At 39.1% G+C, this 18,138-nt stretch overlaps 3 protein-coding genes across 3 annotated transcripts; 1 reads left to right on the top strand and 2 right to left on the bottom strand.

Annotated features, from left to right (window-relative positions):
• Positions 1-542: 542 nt before the first annotated feature.
• LOC134304409 (cystatin-like) lies at positions 543-1,399 on the bottom strand. Its single transcript, XM_062990006.1, has 2 exons — positions 1,220-1,399; positions 543-623 (listed from the first exon to the last, which is right to left on the bottom strand). The coding sequence occupies exons 1-2, from the start codon at positions 1,397-1,399 to the stop codon at positions 543-545; spliced, it is 261 nt and encodes an 86-aa protein (XP_062846076.1).
• Positions 1,400-8,986: 7,587 nt separating this feature from the next.
• Positions 8,987-10,915, top strand: LOC134304406 (uncharacterized). Its single transcript, XM_062990005.1, has 2 exons — positions 8,987-9,802; positions 10,455-10,915. The coding sequence occupies exons 1-2, from the start codon at positions 9,251-9,253 to the stop codon at positions 10,776-10,778; spliced, it is 876 nt and encodes a 291-aa protein (XP_062846075.1). The 5' UTR covers positions 8,987-9,250; the 3' UTR covers positions 10,779-10,915.
• A 4,857-nt stretch (positions 10,916-15,772) lies between these two features.
• On the bottom strand, positions 15,773-17,702 carry LOC134304405 (uncharacterized). Its single transcript, XM_062990004.1, has 2 exons — positions 16,887-17,702; positions 15,773-16,234 (listed from the first exon to the last, which is right to left on the bottom strand). Exons 1-2 carry the CDS (start codon positions 17,436-17,438, stop codon positions 15,911-15,913), a joined length of 876 nt encoding a protein of 291 aa, XP_062846074.1. The 5' UTR covers positions 17,439-17,702; the 3' UTR covers positions 15,773-15,910.
• Positions 17,703-18,138: the final 436 nt, after the last annotated feature.

Below are 18,138 nucleotides of genomic sequence, written 5' to 3'. Positions count from 1 at the left end.
TTCTATTTAGCTCAAGTGATTCTGCATTACTCCAATAAATATAATAGGCTCAGCAAAATTAGTATAAATAAATATTTTTTTAAAATGCAAACACGTTTTAGCAAATGTAATAGTTTATTAAACTCTCATTTAAAATACAGCTGCTAGAAAGACTCATCACATTCATGCAAGTTAAATCTCAAGGTAAAAAGGCTTTTTATTTATTCCTCTGAAAAGAACCATCAAATCTGTGCTTCCCAAAATCTAGCAGGAATTCTCAACCAGCTGCATGTTGTGCAACCAAGGCTGACTCCATACGGCAAGTGATGAAAAATTACACAAAGGCATTATAATTAATTAACATTAAAAATATATATGTACATTTATATCATGTTAATCAGTGTTTCCTGGTAGGCCATTACAGAATGTATAAGATAATTGTGTTGTCTTGAGTTCACTCTGATTAATTTGGTTCCTGAAGCAAAACCAGTTAACAGCCACTGATGTAAATAGTAAATAAAATAAATAAGAAACATGGGGACTTTGTGTAACTCACTTGGGCTTTAGCTGGATCCAGTTTTACCTTTTTTGCAGGAAGTTCTAACCATCTCAACAGTAAAGATGTACTTCATACCAGAAACAACCTGTGCCAGAGAACAGTTTTAAATCATTGTAACATTAGGTCACAAATTATTCAGAACAGCAACAAGTTTGTGTGTTGGAGGAGGCTATAAAAATGACTAACACATAGTTTAGAAACTCAGAACCTTTGTAAAAGACACATCATTGTGTTCTTGAACAATGTCATAGCCACTGCCCAGTGAATTAAATATGTAGTTTCACTTGTTGTGAAACCCACCAATATCATACTTACCAGCATACAAATGAATACTTACCAGTGCCACCCGAAAGACAACAGAAACATTCACAATAAACTGTATGACAATTAAGTAACTGCAGAATCACAGAACTACACAATGACTTATTTTACAGGATTCCAGCAAAATAAATATTTAATCATGCTTTATATTAGGCGTTTCTTAAACAAATCACATTGTAAGAGATCATTGCAGCCAGCCAGCAACAGTTCTATTCTAGATTCCCAACACATTTACAATGATATGATGGAAACATATAAAACACGTTAGTTTCTTGATAGTTCAATCTATGCTGTGCATGTAATTATGTTTTTAAGTTGACAGTATGCAAAACTGCTTATCTGCTCTTGGGCCTCAATCACTTTCAAAACCTGACTCAGGTACTCATCTTGGTTGACTTTGTTGTACTGTTGCACTGCAAATTTCAAGGCATCCTGAAGATCTTGACTGTTGATGTCTGCATTTTGTGGAACGCCGACAGGACCAGCAGATGCTATGGCCACAGAGACCACCAAGAGAGCAGCAACAACCCTACAAATCATGATTTTAAGCTTTGTTTTAAGATCTTAGCTAAAATAACCACACTGGACCAGGAAAAGGCAGGTAAACTGCATATACAGCGGGGGAAATAAGTATTGAACACATCAACATTTTTCTCAGTAAATGTATTTCTAATGGGACTATTGACATGAAATTTTTACCAGATGTTGGTAACAACCCAAGTAATACACACATATAAAGCAGTCAAAACAAACAAGTCCAAAAATTAAGTTATGTGTAATAAAGTAAAATGACAGGGAAAAAAAGGAACACATGAAGAAAAGGAGGTGCAAAAAGGCATGGAAAGCCAAAACACCAGCTGAAATCTGTCAGTATTTAGAAAGCAATCCTGCCCCTATGAGTGCAAATTAATATCAGCTGCTTTAGTCCTAATTGATGGCCTACAAAAAGGTTTCTTATTACCAAGGTGTCACACAAGAAGCATCTCGTGATGGGTAAAAGCAAAGAGCTCTCTCAAGACCTTATTGTTGCAAAACATACTGATGGTATTGGTTACAGACGTATTTCTAAACTTCTGAATGTTCCAGTGAGCACCGTTGAGGCCATTATCCGGAAGTGGAAAGAACATCATTTCACCATAAACCGGCCACAGCTGGGTCCTCCTCGCAAGATTTCTGACAGAGGAGTCAAAAGAATAATCAGAAGAGTTGTCCAAGAGTCAAGGACCACTCGCGGAGAGCTTCAGAAAGACCTGGAATTAGCAGGTACAGTTGTTTCAAAGAAAAGTATAAGTAATGCACTCAACCACCATGGCCTTTATGCACGCTCACCGCGCAAGACTCCATTTCTGAAGAAAAAGCATGTTAAAGCTTGTTTAAAGTTTGCTGCACAACATTTGGACAAGCCTATAAAATACTGGGAGAATATAGTGTGGTCAGATGAGACCAAAATTGAACTTATTGGATGTCATAGCACACACCATGTTTGGAGGACTTCATGTAATTGAAGAAAGGATGAATGGAGAAATGTACCAAGACATTCTTGATAAGAATCTGCTGCCATCTACCAGGATGCTGAAGATGAAACAAGGGTGGACATTTCAGCAAGACAATGATCCCAAACACACAGCCAAGGAAACTCTCAAGTGGTTTCAGAAAAATAAAATAAAGCTGCTAGAATGGCCCAGTCAATCACCCGACTTGAATCCAATTGAAAATCTATGGAAAGAACTGAAAATCAGAGTTCATAGAAGAGGCCCCCGGAACCTTCATGATCTGAAGACAGTTTGTGTGGAAGAATGGGCCAAAATCACACCTGAACAATGCATGTGACTAGTTTCTCCATACAGAAGGCGTCTTGAAGCTGTCATTACCAACAAAAGCTTTTCTACTAAATCTTAAATAAATTTCAGTAAGCGTGTTCAATACTTTTTCCCTGTGTCAATTCACTTTATTACACATAACTTAATTTTTGGACTTATTTGTTTTGACTGCTTTATATTGACTCTGTCTGCGTCATGTCTGCGTCATGGTCGGGTGAGAGTACGCTGGCGTCCCTTTGTTGACTGCCGCTTCTCCCCATGTCTGAACTGTGTTTGTTGTGTTGTCTTTGTCTATAGTGTTTATGTTTTAATTTTAAGTTTTTGTTTTGGGTTTGGCGTGTTTGTTGCTGCCACGCGGCTGTTCTACTCTGCTGAACCTGGCTGTTAGCACCGCTGCTATCGTGCTCTGCTGAACCTGGCTGTTAGCACTGAGGCTATTCTACTCTGCCAATCCTGGCTGTTAGCACCGCTGCTGTCGTGCTCTGCTGAACCTGGCTGTTAGCACTGCGGCTATTCTACTCTGCTGAACCTGGCTGTTAGCACTGCGGCTATTCTACTCTGCTGATCCTGGCTGTTAGCACTGCGGCTATTCTACTCTGCTGATCCTGGCTGTTAGCACCGCGGCTACTCTACTCTGCTGAACCGGGCTGTTAGCTCCGTGGCTATTGTGCTCTGCGGAACCTGGCTGTTAGCACCGCTGCTATCGTGCTCTGCTGATCCTGGCTGTTAGCACCGCGGCTATTCTACTATGCTGATCCTGGCTGTTAGCACCGCGGCTATTCTACTCTACTCGGCTGTATCGGGCTGTTAGCACCGCTGCTATCGTGCTCTGCTGATCCTGGTTGTTAGCACCGCGACTATTCTACTCTCCTGAACCGGGCTGTTAGCTCCGTGGCTATCATGTTCTGCACAAATATTGTTGTTGTCATTTATCTGTTCTTTGTATTATTAATTGTTAAGCGACCTTGGGTTTTGTGAAAGGCGCTATATAAGTGTAACTTATTATTATTATTATTATTATTATTATTATTATTATATGTGTGGATTACTTGGGTTGTTACCAACATCTGGTGACAATTTCATGTCAGTAGTCCCATCAGAAATATATTTACTGAGAAAAATGTTGATGCGTTCAATACTTATTTTCCCCGCTGTATATACACTGGTCAGACTGTGGAGGGCAGTGCCTCTATTGTGAACAAAGATTAAAGATGAATGGATTGAGGACAAAAGGAAGAAAAACTTGAATATGATAAGTTTTTAAGAACTGCAGATCAAGCATTGCTGTTAAGACTAAGTGCTTATGATAAGCTGTAATGCTGTAATAGATTGCAGGATCCGGATATGTGAACACTCGTTTATTGATACAGTTGCAGCCCCACTTTTCCACAGAGTTGTGTAAGAGTTAGTGTAAGTCAGTGTCAGTGTTTTTTTCATTGCTAGGCATAAATAAAACTCAAAGGTGGAAAGAAAATGCAAAACTCAGACAGACAGTGACCCAAGACATCCCTTGCAGTGCAGTTACAGCTCTTTAAGTGTCAAAGCAAATGTGACAAAAACGTCTTCATAGTGCATTATTTAACTTAACAGCATCATGTTAAGGACAGGTAACATGGCACAGAGGCACAGGAGGTAGTGTTGGTGGAGCACATCTCTAGGGTCCTGGGGATTTGGGTTTGATCTATGGAAACTGTCTAAGGAGTTTTATCTGTGCTGGTACTTCAGATCTCCCATCTTTTGCAAACATGCCAATAGGTTTTGCTCCTAAATATAAGGAAGTAAATGATGCAATATGTAATGGCCAGCAAACATCTTATCCAAGGCTTATTTCTACCCAGCACCCAGTTTGTTTGTTTTTGAGAAAGGTTCCGGATTTATATTGTTTAATAAAGCCTTATGGTTATGTGTCAGGTCAGGATTTACACTTCAGTCTTTCAATGAGTTTTATAAAACTGTTAATGCAAATAAAGTACATTTTTAAATGTAAATTAATTCAGTTACTGTAACATAATTTTAGAATGTAGTGAATACAGAGTGTAAAATATTTCACATTATTCATGTCATGCTCTAGATCTGAAAAGCCTTTAACACAGTAAACTGCTTTTTTTGTGATACAATACCCACAGATCAGAAGTTAAAAAGGATTTTCATGTTTACTTTTACATGCTGTATCTACCCCACCCTACTAACATATTTAATTTGGTAAAAGGTATAATAATGAGTCTTATTCCTGTCATATTCATGTGTTGAAGTGCTATCCTTTACATTACACAGAACAGAATATTTATCAATCATGATATAAAAACTATTTACATTAAGATAAGATTTTATTAAACACAGGAGTTGTTATATTAACTATGTAATACATATTTGAGTAATTTTACTACAGTGACCAAGTGAACGTGATAAACCCTGATAATAACTTATGACACTGAGCTTTATCTGAGAGTATCTGTACTTAAGTTTTAAAGTTTTCTGCAACTTTTACTGTTACTCCACTACATTTTCTAAAGAAAATGTATAGTTTTATTTTGATACATTTACTGTATGTAAATTTGTTACTCGTTACTACAAAATAGAACAGCAAGAAATTTGGTAGCTAAATGATGCAGGATGTGTAACAAACTACAAGCAAGCAGATGTGGCAAATCTGCACTTGTAAGTGGTTAATCATATTAATGCACAAGTGCAAACAAGTTCTCTAAAAGTGATCAGAGTGAAAGTTTCTTTGTATCAGATGAAGTGCCTCTTATGTTTACCCAAAGATACGGAAATATCAGCGTTTCAGAACTTCTCATTCAAACTCAATAAACACACTGTTAGTTAAGAATGATTAACAAAGTTAAGCAACAAACTTTACTCAACACAGAACAAACAATTTATATATTTTCTTTACTATTCTTATTAAGTATTTTTTTAATGAGCCACTGCCAAATGGTTAAGATGTCTCCTAACAATAAAAGTGCATTACAATTGTACCTTGAAACGCGATGTCAGTTGGTTCTGGGACTGGCGTTGACTTTAAAAGATGTTGAGTTTCAAAGTATTTTTTCCTATTAGTGTCACACTTCCGGGTTCCCACTCTACCGCTAGCGCTCCGGACGACAATACCCATAATCCATCGCCGCATGACGTCAACACCATGAGTTTACAATCAGCCAATCGCGAACTGTTTTCCCGCTCGTCATCACCGAAATTCTAATCACACACACCTGTACCTCATTACCTGAAACATATTTATACACCCTTGTTTGCATCGCATCTTTGCGAGGTATTGCCAACGTAGTTGTCTTACTGAGCGTTTGTATTGCATTTCTTGTCTGTTCTAGGGTTTTGACTATTGTTCGTATTTCGGTTTCGTCTTTTGGATTCGCCCTTTTACTATTTGGTTTTGACCCTTGCTTGTGTTTTTGGTTTTCGGCTTTGTCTTGTCCTTCGCTAACGTTCGCTGTGATTTTGTTATTGGAGTGTGTTATCAGTTTTAATAAACTGTTGTTATATCTTTTAATTCTGCTCGCGTCGTGTTCTGCTTGTGTCGTGTTCAGCGTTACAGAATATCTCGCCTACGTTATTACGATGGCGGAGCTAAAGGATTTGCATCAGGCCGTGAGCACTTCTGGGACAACACAACCAGTGGTTTGAGTCTCTCACCAGTTCTGTAGGGAGTTTAACACAACAACAAGCTGAACAACAGTCACAGCCTTTGCAGATTTCTGCTAATCTCAAAGACATTGCTTCTCAGCTTGCTCAGTTAGGTGTTAGTAGATCTGTCTCTGAGGTTAGCTCTGTTGTTTCTTCTGGTGGTATGAGTAGTTTCTTTCCTGTTAGTAAGCCTGATAAGTATGATGGTTCTCCTGATCAGTGCAAGGGGTTTCTACTACAATGCTCTATCTATTTCTCTAATTCACCTCCTAGTTCTGACAACGCCAGAATATCATTTGTTATTTCTCGTCTAACTGGGAGAGCTTTGAATTGGGCCACTGCTGTCTGGTCTGAGGTTGAGAATGAGACATACAATCGATTTCTAGAAGATTTTAAGGCTGTTTTTGAGCATCCCCATGAAGGCAGATCTCAGGGTGAACTACTGGTAGATTTGCGTCAAGGTCTTCATTCTCTTGCAGATTATTCATTAAAATTTCGTACCTTAGCAGCTGGTAGTGGTTTGAATGAGCCTGCTTTATTGACTGTTTATCGCAATGGGCTCAACTCAGATATATTATCTGAACTCGCATGTAAGGATGATGGTCTGACTCTCGATAAACTCATTGCCCTGGCAATACGTTTGGACCAATTAAAACGTGGATCTCGTTCGATCTCAGAAGCTAAGCAAAATTGTGCTCAGTCAGTACCTAGATGGGAGACCGCCTGGGAATACTGAGTGCTGTAAGCTTTTAATTTTTTTGTTTCAGCCCCATTCATCAAGTGTCATTTATCTGTTATCTAGCAGCTGGCTAGCTCTAACAGGCCTTATGGCCGCACCACCTTGAGAACGCCTGATCTCGTGCACCTCCTAGTGGTGACAGGAAGTGAACTCTGATCTACAGTTTGGGAGGGAAAGGCTCTCCCACACCTTTTCTGTGTTTGGTTATCTTTTGTTTTTTTGACAGAAAGTTGTGTTTTGAATAAGTTTCTTTTTCAGTTTTCTTTTGTTTTAGCTCCCCGGCAGCTTTTCTGCTTGGGGAGCCTGTATTTTCTTTTTCTTTTTTAAAATAAATAAAAAAATAAATAAAAAAAATGGATGGATCAAACGGCTTAAACTCAGCAACCGAAACAGGACAACGGATAAAGGATCACCCTACAAAGACTATGTTAGAGATGGATGGATTACAAGGTTTTGACACGGAAAAGGATCAACGGACAAAGAGAATGGACACCCCAAAAAATGATGATATTTCTGGGAAGGAAAATGAAATTGAAAAACAAGGAGTAAACGAAAAGAGCAAGGAGACACAGAACAATGGATTTAATCTTAAACCAAAATACCAACGTGAGTACCTAAAAGAAGCAACGCTAATGATTGAACCGAGCACGACAAACGACGAGTTAACAGTCGGTGACTTAATAAAAGAACTGGACAAGATTCTTGGACCAGGGAAACTAATAGGACTAAGACCAAGACAAAACAATGAGTTTGAAATAACTTTGGACAGTGAACAGTCTTGTGATCTTCTACTAGATGGATTAACAATGAAAGGACATAACTATGATATCAGTAAGCTGTGTGCAAAATAAATGATGGTGTCGTTTCTAAACTTGCCAACATATACAGATGATGCAGAAATCTTGTGTAAACTGATGAAGTGGGGGGTAACCCCGATCCTCCCGATTCGTCGCCGCTTCTACCCAGGCACAACGGTAGCTGATGGAACAAGATTCATTAGAGTGAAGTTCCCGAAGGAAGTGGTATCACTACCCTACAGTGCAAGATTTGAAACTGGGGATGGTCCGCAGTATTATCGGGTCATACATGACAAACAGGTCAAGGTCTGCAGACTCTGCATGAGCCCAGATCATGTGATGCGAAGCTGTCCCCAGTTTACATGTAGGGAGTGCCTGGAGCAGGGCCACTTTGCCAGAGAGTGCCAAGCGACAAGATGCCCTGACTGCAACAAGGCACTAATCCGTTGTGTCTGTGAACCGGAGGAAGAGATGGGGCAACATGAAGATGAAGCAGCAGAGGGTGCGGGGACCCCCCCACAGAAGCAAACACAAGAAAGCACAACAGAAGAAACAGCGCAAGCACATGAACAAACTGTAGAAGAAACACCAAATACAACAACAGAGGACAACACAGCACAAGAACAACAACAAGTTCAACCTAGAGGACGTGAAGAAGACGAAGACCTAGAGACAAAGGAAGAAGAAAACACACAAACAACAGAAGGAGATGACAGCATGGACTGGACACAGCAGCAAAGCCAAAAGGAACAAATGGAAATAGTAAGAAAAGATAAGATTAAATTAAAATAAATTACAAAAGATGTAAAAAAAACATACTACTTAACAAAAAACATGAAAAGTGGTAAAAAGCAGCTAAATATATCAAAGGTGTACGACGGCGTATTAGGGCCACTTTAAAGAAAATTTTTTTTTTATTTGTTCTGAGATTAAAGTCGATATTATTCTGAGATTAAAGTCGATATTATTCTGAGATTAAAGTCGACATTATTCTGAGATTAAAGTCGACATTATTCTGAGATTAAAGTCGACATTATTCTGAGATTAAAGTCGATATTATTCTGAGATTAAAGTCGAAATAATATGGCCATAGCAGCCGCCTCGTGTTAAAATGAGTGATGTTCATGATTTGGTGAAGTTATACTTTCGCATCGGTTTTACGAATAAAGAAATCCTCAATCTCTTGGCACAACAGCACCGGATTGTTATTAGCATAAGGACGCTGAAACGGATTTGCAGTAAACTGCATTTATTTAGAAGAAAGAACCAGACGGACTTAGAGGAAATCTTCTCTTTTGTTGAAGCGGAACTTGCGGGCAGTGGCAGGCTACAAGGCTATCGGTGGTTACATCTCCGTGCTGTTCGAAGAGGGTTTGTAGTTTCACAGGAGACGATGAGAATGATCATCAAAATGATCGATCCCGAAGGAGTGCAACTCCGGCGCGCTCGGCGTCTGCGCCGTCGCCAGTACTGCAACCGAGGCCCCAACGCTTTATGGCATATGGACTCGTACGATAAACTAAAGCCTTATGGCATTGCTATAAATGGTTGCATTGACGGATTTAGTCGCCATGTCATGTGGATGGAGGCGTACAACACGAATAACGACCCAAAAGTAATTGCGGGTTATTGGATAAGCACAGTAACGCGCATTGGAGGCTGCCCTCAGCGCCTGCGTGCCGATCCAGGTACTGAGAATGGGCATGTGAGGGAAATGCAGATGTTTTTACGCAGAAATCACTCGGACCCTTACGCAGGAGAGAGAAGTTTCATTTATGGATGCAGCACGGCAAACCAACGCATAGAATCGTGGTGGGGCATTCTGCGTAAACAAAGTGGACAGTTCTGGATGGACATTTTCCAGACGCTCAGAGATGATGGACATTTTTCCGGTGACTTCTTGGACAGAAATCTGATACAGTTCTGCTTCCTTAACCTAATTCAGGTAGGCTCTATAGCCACAGGCTACACCTTCTGTATTTATATTCATCAGTTATGTATTGCCAGATTGTTTTCATTAAGCTACCTTCACTACATTTGATCAGAAACAGCTATAGTCTGTAATTAATCTGTCTATTAATCTAAACCATTTATTAATGTAATAGCACCACCAAAAGGTATTATTTTGTTGGCAGACAATTCCAGGCACAAGTCACACTTACAAAAAAGTCCAGCAACATTGCTGTCACATTCAGTTGTACCAGCAAAACACACTACTATGTTAGTGCCACTGCTGTGATGATAATATTCTACCACCAAAATAGCTTTACCAACAAATCAGCTGCGATCTCATCGTACCAGCAGTCTTTTACCACTAATGGTCAAGTTAGGGGTTGGCTGATAAATTGTGGAGCAAGAGACGAGGCACGGTGACTAATTGTAGGTGTGCTTGGTAAACTGGTCATTGAAGCCAGGTATAAGATGTTGACAATATAAAGTTTTGATAATATTTTAATGACGTATATGTTTAACTAAATTTATGACTCAACACAGGCTTTGTAAGCATAAGTGTCCCATATATTGATGGTAAATGTTCTGTGCATATTTTTTGTTGGGACAGTAGTTGAACTAAGTTTTACATATTTATGTTCATGCAGGAGGAACTAGACGAAGTTGTGAGGACATGGAACTCCCATCAAATAAGGTCAAGGCCAGGAATTCCAGGAGGACGCCCAATTTTAATGTACTGTATGCCACAGATTTATGGTGCAGGGGAGGACAAACTCAAATATGTGCTTCCAGAAGAGGTCACTGTTTGCAAAGAGGAATGCACCCCAAAATCCCAGTTCCCCTGTGATGAAACAGTCTTTGAGCTCTGTGCTCTTCTTATTGATGAAAATGGCTGGGATGCTCCTGTTGATGCATACCATGCAGCTGAACTGTACATTCTCTTAAGAAATCAAATACTAGATAATATCTAGAACTGAGCTTCTCAACACCAGCTATGGGGACCCACTGATGAGTGGGTTCTCGGAACTGAAGTTACTTTCTAATAGATTGTGTCTGTAGTTATATTAAAATAAATGATGTGTTTATATGCATGCATCTGACAAAATAAAAATTCAATAATTTCACATATATGGTGTCACGGCGTATTAGGGCCACTAAGGAAATTTTTTTTTTTAATTTGTTCTGAGATTAAAGTCGATATTATTCTGAGATTAAAGTCGATATTATTCTGAGATTAAAGTCGAAATAATATGGCCAAAGAGTAGGTCGTAGTACGTCGTAGGCTTGTCAGTTCAGAATAGCGAGAATGCAAGCACGCATCCTAGGTTTCACCTACGAGTTGTGACGAGGACTGCTGTAATTACCATCAGTCAAGAGGTACGTTCTTAAACTGGTACTTTTTAATGCTCTATTAATGTTATAGCCGGTTAATGCAATGCATTAACAATGGTTAGCGTACTATTAGCGTCATATTTTGGACCTAATGCATAACAGGCAAAATCGTAAGTTTATAATCGGAGTTGGTCTACTGTAATGAATTTAATGCGAGGCTGTAATTAAGCCACACACGTTTATCTGAGTGAAACGTCACCCTATACGCCGTAGCTATTGTCCGCTTAAATTGTCATGACATTAAAGTCGTAATGATTGCGAGATTAAAGTCGTAATGATTGCGAGATTAAAGTCGTAATAATTACGACATTAAAGTCATAATGATTGCGAGATTAAAGTCGTAATGATTGCGAGATTAAAGTCGTAATAATTACGACATTAAAGTCATAATGATTGCGAGATTAAAGTCGTAATAACTGCGAGATTAAAGTCGAAATAATATGGCCAAAGAATGTGCAGCCGTCTAGGCTTGTCAGTTCATAGAAGCGCGAATGCAAGCACGCATCCTAGGTTTCACCTACGAGTTGTGACGAGGACTGCTGTAATTACCATGTCAAGAGGTACGTTCTTAAACTGGTACTTTTTAATGCTCTATTAATGTTATAGCCGGTTAATGCAATGCCCAGGTAGCCTGATCATTCTTACATGGTTAGCGTACTATTAGCGTCATATTTTGGACCTAATGCATAACACAGGCAAAATCGTAAGTTTATAATGGGAGTTGGTCTACTGTAATGAACTTAATGCGAGGCTGTAATTAAGCCACACACGTTTATCTGAGAGAAACGTCACCCTATACGCCGTAACTATTGTCCGCTTAAATTGTCACGGAGATAGAGAGAGAGAGAGAGAGAAAGAGAGAAAGTAACGTAAACGTAAACAAAGCTTAACGTCGCTCGTACTAAAACAACGACCCAACTAAACTTTTTTAAACTATGTTGTTTTAGTATTTTAGGCTACACTAAAAACCTTGTTCGTGCTGATTTATAGTCCCCTTTAAAAACGCTCGTCAGTGGTTTTATTAATCCGAGATTTTGTGAGGTTTCTTGTAGCCTTTGTCATCATGTATTTGTATTTTATTCTGCAGTTACCAATGGCAGAGAAACTATCAGATTTATTAACCTTCCTGAGGGATAGAGGTGTCTCGGAAGATGCAATTCATTTGATGGAAGAGCAAAAGGTAGTGCTTTGTTTATAATATTAAGGGTTATAATTATCTTGGTCTGATCTACTTGGTTTGTATACTTTTTATATCCACTGTATATGTGTTGGAAATTACATTCAGACTCCATTCTGTGTCATTACTCTCTTGCACTGTCATTGCAATATATGGTTATTTAATTTCTATCTGAATATCTATGGGTTGCTTTGGATAACAGGATTTACGTCATATGTAACCTAGAAGCATCCTAAATGATTAAATGATTGGCTATGTTAGGTCTGACAGAAATATGCACCCTAACAGGGTCCTTGTATGGAGTTTATATGTTCTCCCTGAAGTCCATGTAGGGTTTTTTTCGGGAGTCCAAAGACATGCAATCAGGCCTAATGAAGCTGCTAAAATTGCCTGAGTGTGTGTTTGTGTGTCAGAAAAATATTAATTTACACTAGAAGTATTAATACACAATCAATTACTACTAAATTGTACGAATGCTTAGGACATTTTTGCCAGTAGTCATATTCCAAGAATACTGCTACAATACAATATTACTGGATGTGTACATGGTGTACATGTATGATAACAAGTGCGTCAACTGCATTATATGATGTCCAAAAACATCAGTATCAAAAGACATCTATTTTATCAGTTGTTATCGCATTCACAGAGCCTCTGTGTGAGACTCTGTCTATGTGATCCTTCTTTGCAGACAATATTAAAACTCTTTACACTCACAATCCAGTCTTTAAGGTATTTTTTAAAGGTCTGCCCTGATATGGACTGGATACCTGTCTGGGGTGAATAAAGTGGTGGTGAAACAGACAATGAATTAATGAATAATTCTTATTAGTCACAATTTTTAACACACATTTTTCTTAACTTTTTTACAGATTGACAGAGATGTCATCATGCTAATGGAAGATGCAGAACTGGCCAATTACCTCCCGTCATATGGAGACAGGATTGCTCTGTTTAATTTTTGTAGGCACCAGACGCCCTCTGCAAAACGAAAGTTAGGTCTTTTTGAAAAGCTAAGGGAGAAACTTAAACTCAGAAAGGAAAAAGATAAAGGTGAAGAGGAACCACAAACCTCAAAAAAGACAAGGGGTCGAGCAAGACAATCAACACGCATTATTGAAATTGGATGGGTTCACAATGACAATGAAGTCACAAAACAGGTCAGAGCAAAACAAGGTGGGGGGACAAGAAAAGTTTCAATTAACATTCAAGCAGGCTATTATGAGATACTAAAAGAAGGAAAGGCCTTATTTTTTCCAGATGGCACATCTAGCAAAGGTCCCGAATCCAACTTTGACTTTGAAGTTTGGGACTTCAAGCAAAATCCTCTTCTGAAAGACATCTCTGTTGAAATGATTTTAAACACTGTCAAACTCTCTGTGTTGCGCTTCTACATAGCAACTCGACCAAAACCAGCGCTGACTGAAGAATCTGGTAACAACCCTGATCAAGTTGCCTTCCAAGAGCCTGATTTTTTGGCACATAGTAACAGGCTAAGATCTATGTCCACACCAGACAGAGATCTGCAAGATCAGATAGGTGAATCTGAAGACTCCTTGCCAGACATGTTCATTTTTTCTGAACAAACAGGGGAAACACAATCCATAAGGAATACACAACTCCCTGCTAGGACTGATCATGTTGCAAGCACAATTGTTGGTGTCATCAGTGATTCCATCACTTTGTCTGTAGAACCAGAGTATGCTTCTGAAGAGGTCAGTTCACATGCCATAGTTGCAGATTTATCTGATCCTGAGATCTCTTTTGGTGCACAACAAACAGGAGACAATGACTCTCTCAGTGACACTTTAATCTACGTGCCTGATGAGTTACCTCTAAGCCACCCTTCTGCTTTGTCTACTAGGATTTTGGTCTTACACTATTCAAACAGTTTCAACGAGATGATAGAGGCTTTTTCTGACCCTGAGATTATGGAAACATCAATGACGGTAAGACGCCTTCTTCCTGACAGCTCAGTGGAAGCCGGTACTGGGTCCGGTGTTCTAAGGGATGTCTACAGTTGCTTTTGGGTGGAATTCTATGAACGGTGTACCCTTGGAACAACCTTAAAAGTACCTTTCCTTAGGCATGATTTCAATGCTGCAAAATGGACAGCAGCTGGGCGAATTCTTGTCAAAGGATTTCAAGATTGCAAATATTTACCAATCAAGCTGGCGCCACCATTTATTGAAGAGGTCTTATTTGGTACTGTGTTCAGTGATCTGAATGCACACTTTCTACAGTTTGTGAGCTGCCAAGATCGAGATATGCTAAGTCAAGCTCTAGATGACTTTACCTCTGTTGATTTTGATGACCTATTGGAAATTCTTAACAGTTATGAATGCAGGAGGAGAGTTACTGCCACCACTCTGCCAGAAATTCTTAAAGAGCTATCTCATAAGGAGCTTGTGCAAAAACCAAAGTTTGTCATTGACTGCTGGAATGAGATAACACGGGTAGAGATGACTCTCAGTTATGAGGAACTGACCAAAATGTACAGTGACCTGAAGCCGACACCAAAAAAAGTGGCAAAAATGTTAAAGTTTCCGAAAGAAATGACAACAAAGCAAGCAGAAGTTGCCACACACTTAAAACGATACATCAGAGAACTTGATGAAAACAAGCTTGGAAAATTTTTGAGGTTCTGCACAGGCTCTGATTTAGTGGTGTCGGATGTTATTGAGGTGGAGTTCATTGTCCAGAGCAATTTCACAAGGAGGCCTATTGGACGTACATGTGGGATGCTCATACATCTCTCTGAGAGCTATGATCATTTTCCTGACTTCCGCTCTGAATTTAATGCTGTTCTGGAGAGCAACATCTGGGTGATGGACATTGTGTAGTAATAACATGTCAAAAGCTTTTTCTTTGGACCGGGATGTCCTAATTTTAAACATAGATTGTATTGACGCATATACACATAAGTGATATTCTGTGCAGCAAGTATGCATGTTTGCATTCTTGCTGCACATAATATTGCTTGTGTGTATATGCGTCAATACAAACTATGTTTAAAATTAAGACATCCCGGTCCAAAGAAAAAGCTTTTGACATGTCCTACAAACAGAAAATGTAATTTTATGCAAACATTTTATGTTGGATGATGTTGTTATTGCATAATTACATACATACATGTTGTTTGAAAAGTATAGTATGTTCAGTTTGATACAGTATTAAGTTGCAAAATTAATAATAACTACTATAAAAAAACAAAGGACTTGAAAAAGGCAAAAGTTTCTAGGGCATTAGTATATTACTTTTGTATGGAGATTTTTGTTGTTCTCATTTACCCTGTTTTTGCCTTGAATTTTAGTATTAAAAAGTTTGTGTATGTAATACTTGTCTAGCCTGTTCCTTGTCTATAGATAGACACCATATATGTGAAATTATTGAATTTTTATTTTGTCAGATGCATGCATATAAACACATCATTTATTTTAATATAACTACAGACACAATCTATTAGAAAGTAACTTCAGTTCCGAGAACCCACTCATCAGTGGGTCCCCATAGCTGGTGTTGAGAAGCTCAGTTCTAGATATTATCTAGTATTTGATTTCTTAAGAGAATGTACAGTTCAGCTGCATGGTATGCATCAACAGGAGCATCCCAGCCATTTTCATCAATAAGAAGAGCACAGAGCTCAAAGACTGTTTCATCACAGGGGAACTGGGATTTTGGGGTGCATTCCTCTTTGCAAACAGTGACCTCTTCTGGAAGCACATATTTGAGTTTGTCCTCCCCTGCACCATAAATCTGTGGCATACAGTACATTAAAATTGGGCGTCCTCCTGGAATTCCTGGCCTTGACCTTATTTGATGGGAGTTCCATGTCCTCACAACTTCGTCTAGTTCCTCCTGCATGAACATAAATATGTAAAACTTAGTTCAACTACTGTCCCAACAAAAAATATGCACAGAACATTTACCATCAATATATGGGACACTTATGCTTACAAAGCCTGTGTTGAGTCATAAATTTAGTTAAACATATACGTCATTAAAATATTATCAAAACTTTATATTGTCAACATCTTATACCTGGCTTCAATGACCAGTTTACCAAGCACACCTACAATTAGTCACCGTGCCTCGTCTCTTGCTCCACAATTTATCAGCCAACCCCTAACTTGACCATTAGTGGTAAAAGACTGCTGGTACGATGAGATCGCAGCTGATTTGTTGGTAAAGCTATTTTGGTGGTAGAATATTATCATCACAGCAGTGGCACTAACATAGTAGTGTGTTTTGCTGGTACAACTGAATGTGACAGCAATGTTGCTGGACTTTTTTGTAAGTGTGACTTGTGCCTGGAATTGTCTGCCAACAAAATAATACCTTTTGGTGGTGCTATTACATTAATAAATGGTTTAGATTAATAGACAGATTAATTACAGACTATAGCTGTTTCTGATCAAATGTAGTGAAGGTAGCTTAATGAAAACAATCTGGCAATACATAACTGATGAATATAAATACAGAAGGTGTAGCCTGTGGCTATAGAGCCTACCTGAATTAGGTTAAGGAAGCAGAACTGTATCAGATTTCTGTCCAAGAAGTCACCGGAAAAATGTCCATCATCTCTGAGCGTCTGGAAAATGTCCATCCAGAACTGTCCACTTTGTTTACGCAGAATGCCCCACCACGATTCTATGCGTTGGTTTGCCGTGCTGCATCCATAAATGAAACTTCTCTCTCCTGCGTAAGGGTCCGAGTGATTTCTGCGTAAAAACATCTGCATTTCCCTCACATGCCCATTCTCAGTACCTGGATCGGCACGCAGGCGCTGAGGGCAGCCTCCAATGCGCGTTACTGTGCTTATCCAATAACCCGCAATTACTTTTGGGTCGTTATTCGTGTTGTACGCCTCCATCCACATGACATGGCGACTAAATCCGTCAATGCAACCATTTATAGCAATGCCATAAGGCTTTAGTTTATCGTACGAGTCCATATGCCATAAAGCGTTGGGGCCTCGGTTGCAGTACTGGCGACGGCGCAGACGCCGAGCGCGCCGGAGTTGCACTCCTTCGGGATCGATCATTTTGATGATCATTCTCATCGTCTCCTGTGAAACTACAAACCCTCTTCGAACAGCACGGAGATGTAACCACCGATAGCCTTGTAGCCTGCCACTGCCCGCAAGTTCCGCTTCAACAAAAGAGAAGATTTCCTCTAAGTCCGTCTGGTTCTTTCTTCTAAATAAATGCAGTTTACTGCAAATCCGTTTCAGCGTCCTTATGCTAATAACAATCCGGTGCTGTTGTGCCAAGAGATTGAGGATTTCTTTATTCGTAAAACCGATGCGAAAGTATAACTTCACCAAATCATGAACATCACTCATTTTAACACGAGGCGGCTGCTATGGCCATATTATTTCGACTTTAATCTCAGAATAATATCGACTTTAATCTCAGAATAATGTCGACTTTAATCTCAGAATAATGTCGACTTTAATCTCAGAATAATGTCGACTTTAATCTCAGAATAATATCGACTTTAATCTCAGAACAAATAAAAAAATTTTTTTTCTTTAGTGGCCCTAATACGCCGTCGTAGAATAGAGACATCTCAGACACGGTGAGTAATATCAGGGATATAATATGGCACATGAAAGAAAATAAAAAAACAGGATACATAATAAGCATAGACTTTGAAAAAGCCTTTGACAGAGTAGAACATAAATATTTATTTAATTTAATAGAAACATTTGAATTCGGAGGAGTTTTTGTACAGTGGCTGAGATGTCTCTATTCAAACAT

Source organism: Trichomycterus rosablanca (genome assembly GCF_030014385.1).
Source record: "Trichomycterus rosablanca isolate fTriRos1 chromosome 5 unlocalized genomic scaffold, fTriRos1.hap1 SUPER_5_unloc_2, whole genome shotgun sequence".
NCBI classification, from domain to species: Eukaryota; Metazoa; Chordata; class Actinopteri; order Siluriformes; family Trichomycteridae; genus Trichomycterus; species Trichomycterus rosablanca.
Note: the sequence above shows the minus strand (reverse complement) of the source record. Positions and strands in the feature narration are given on the sequence as shown.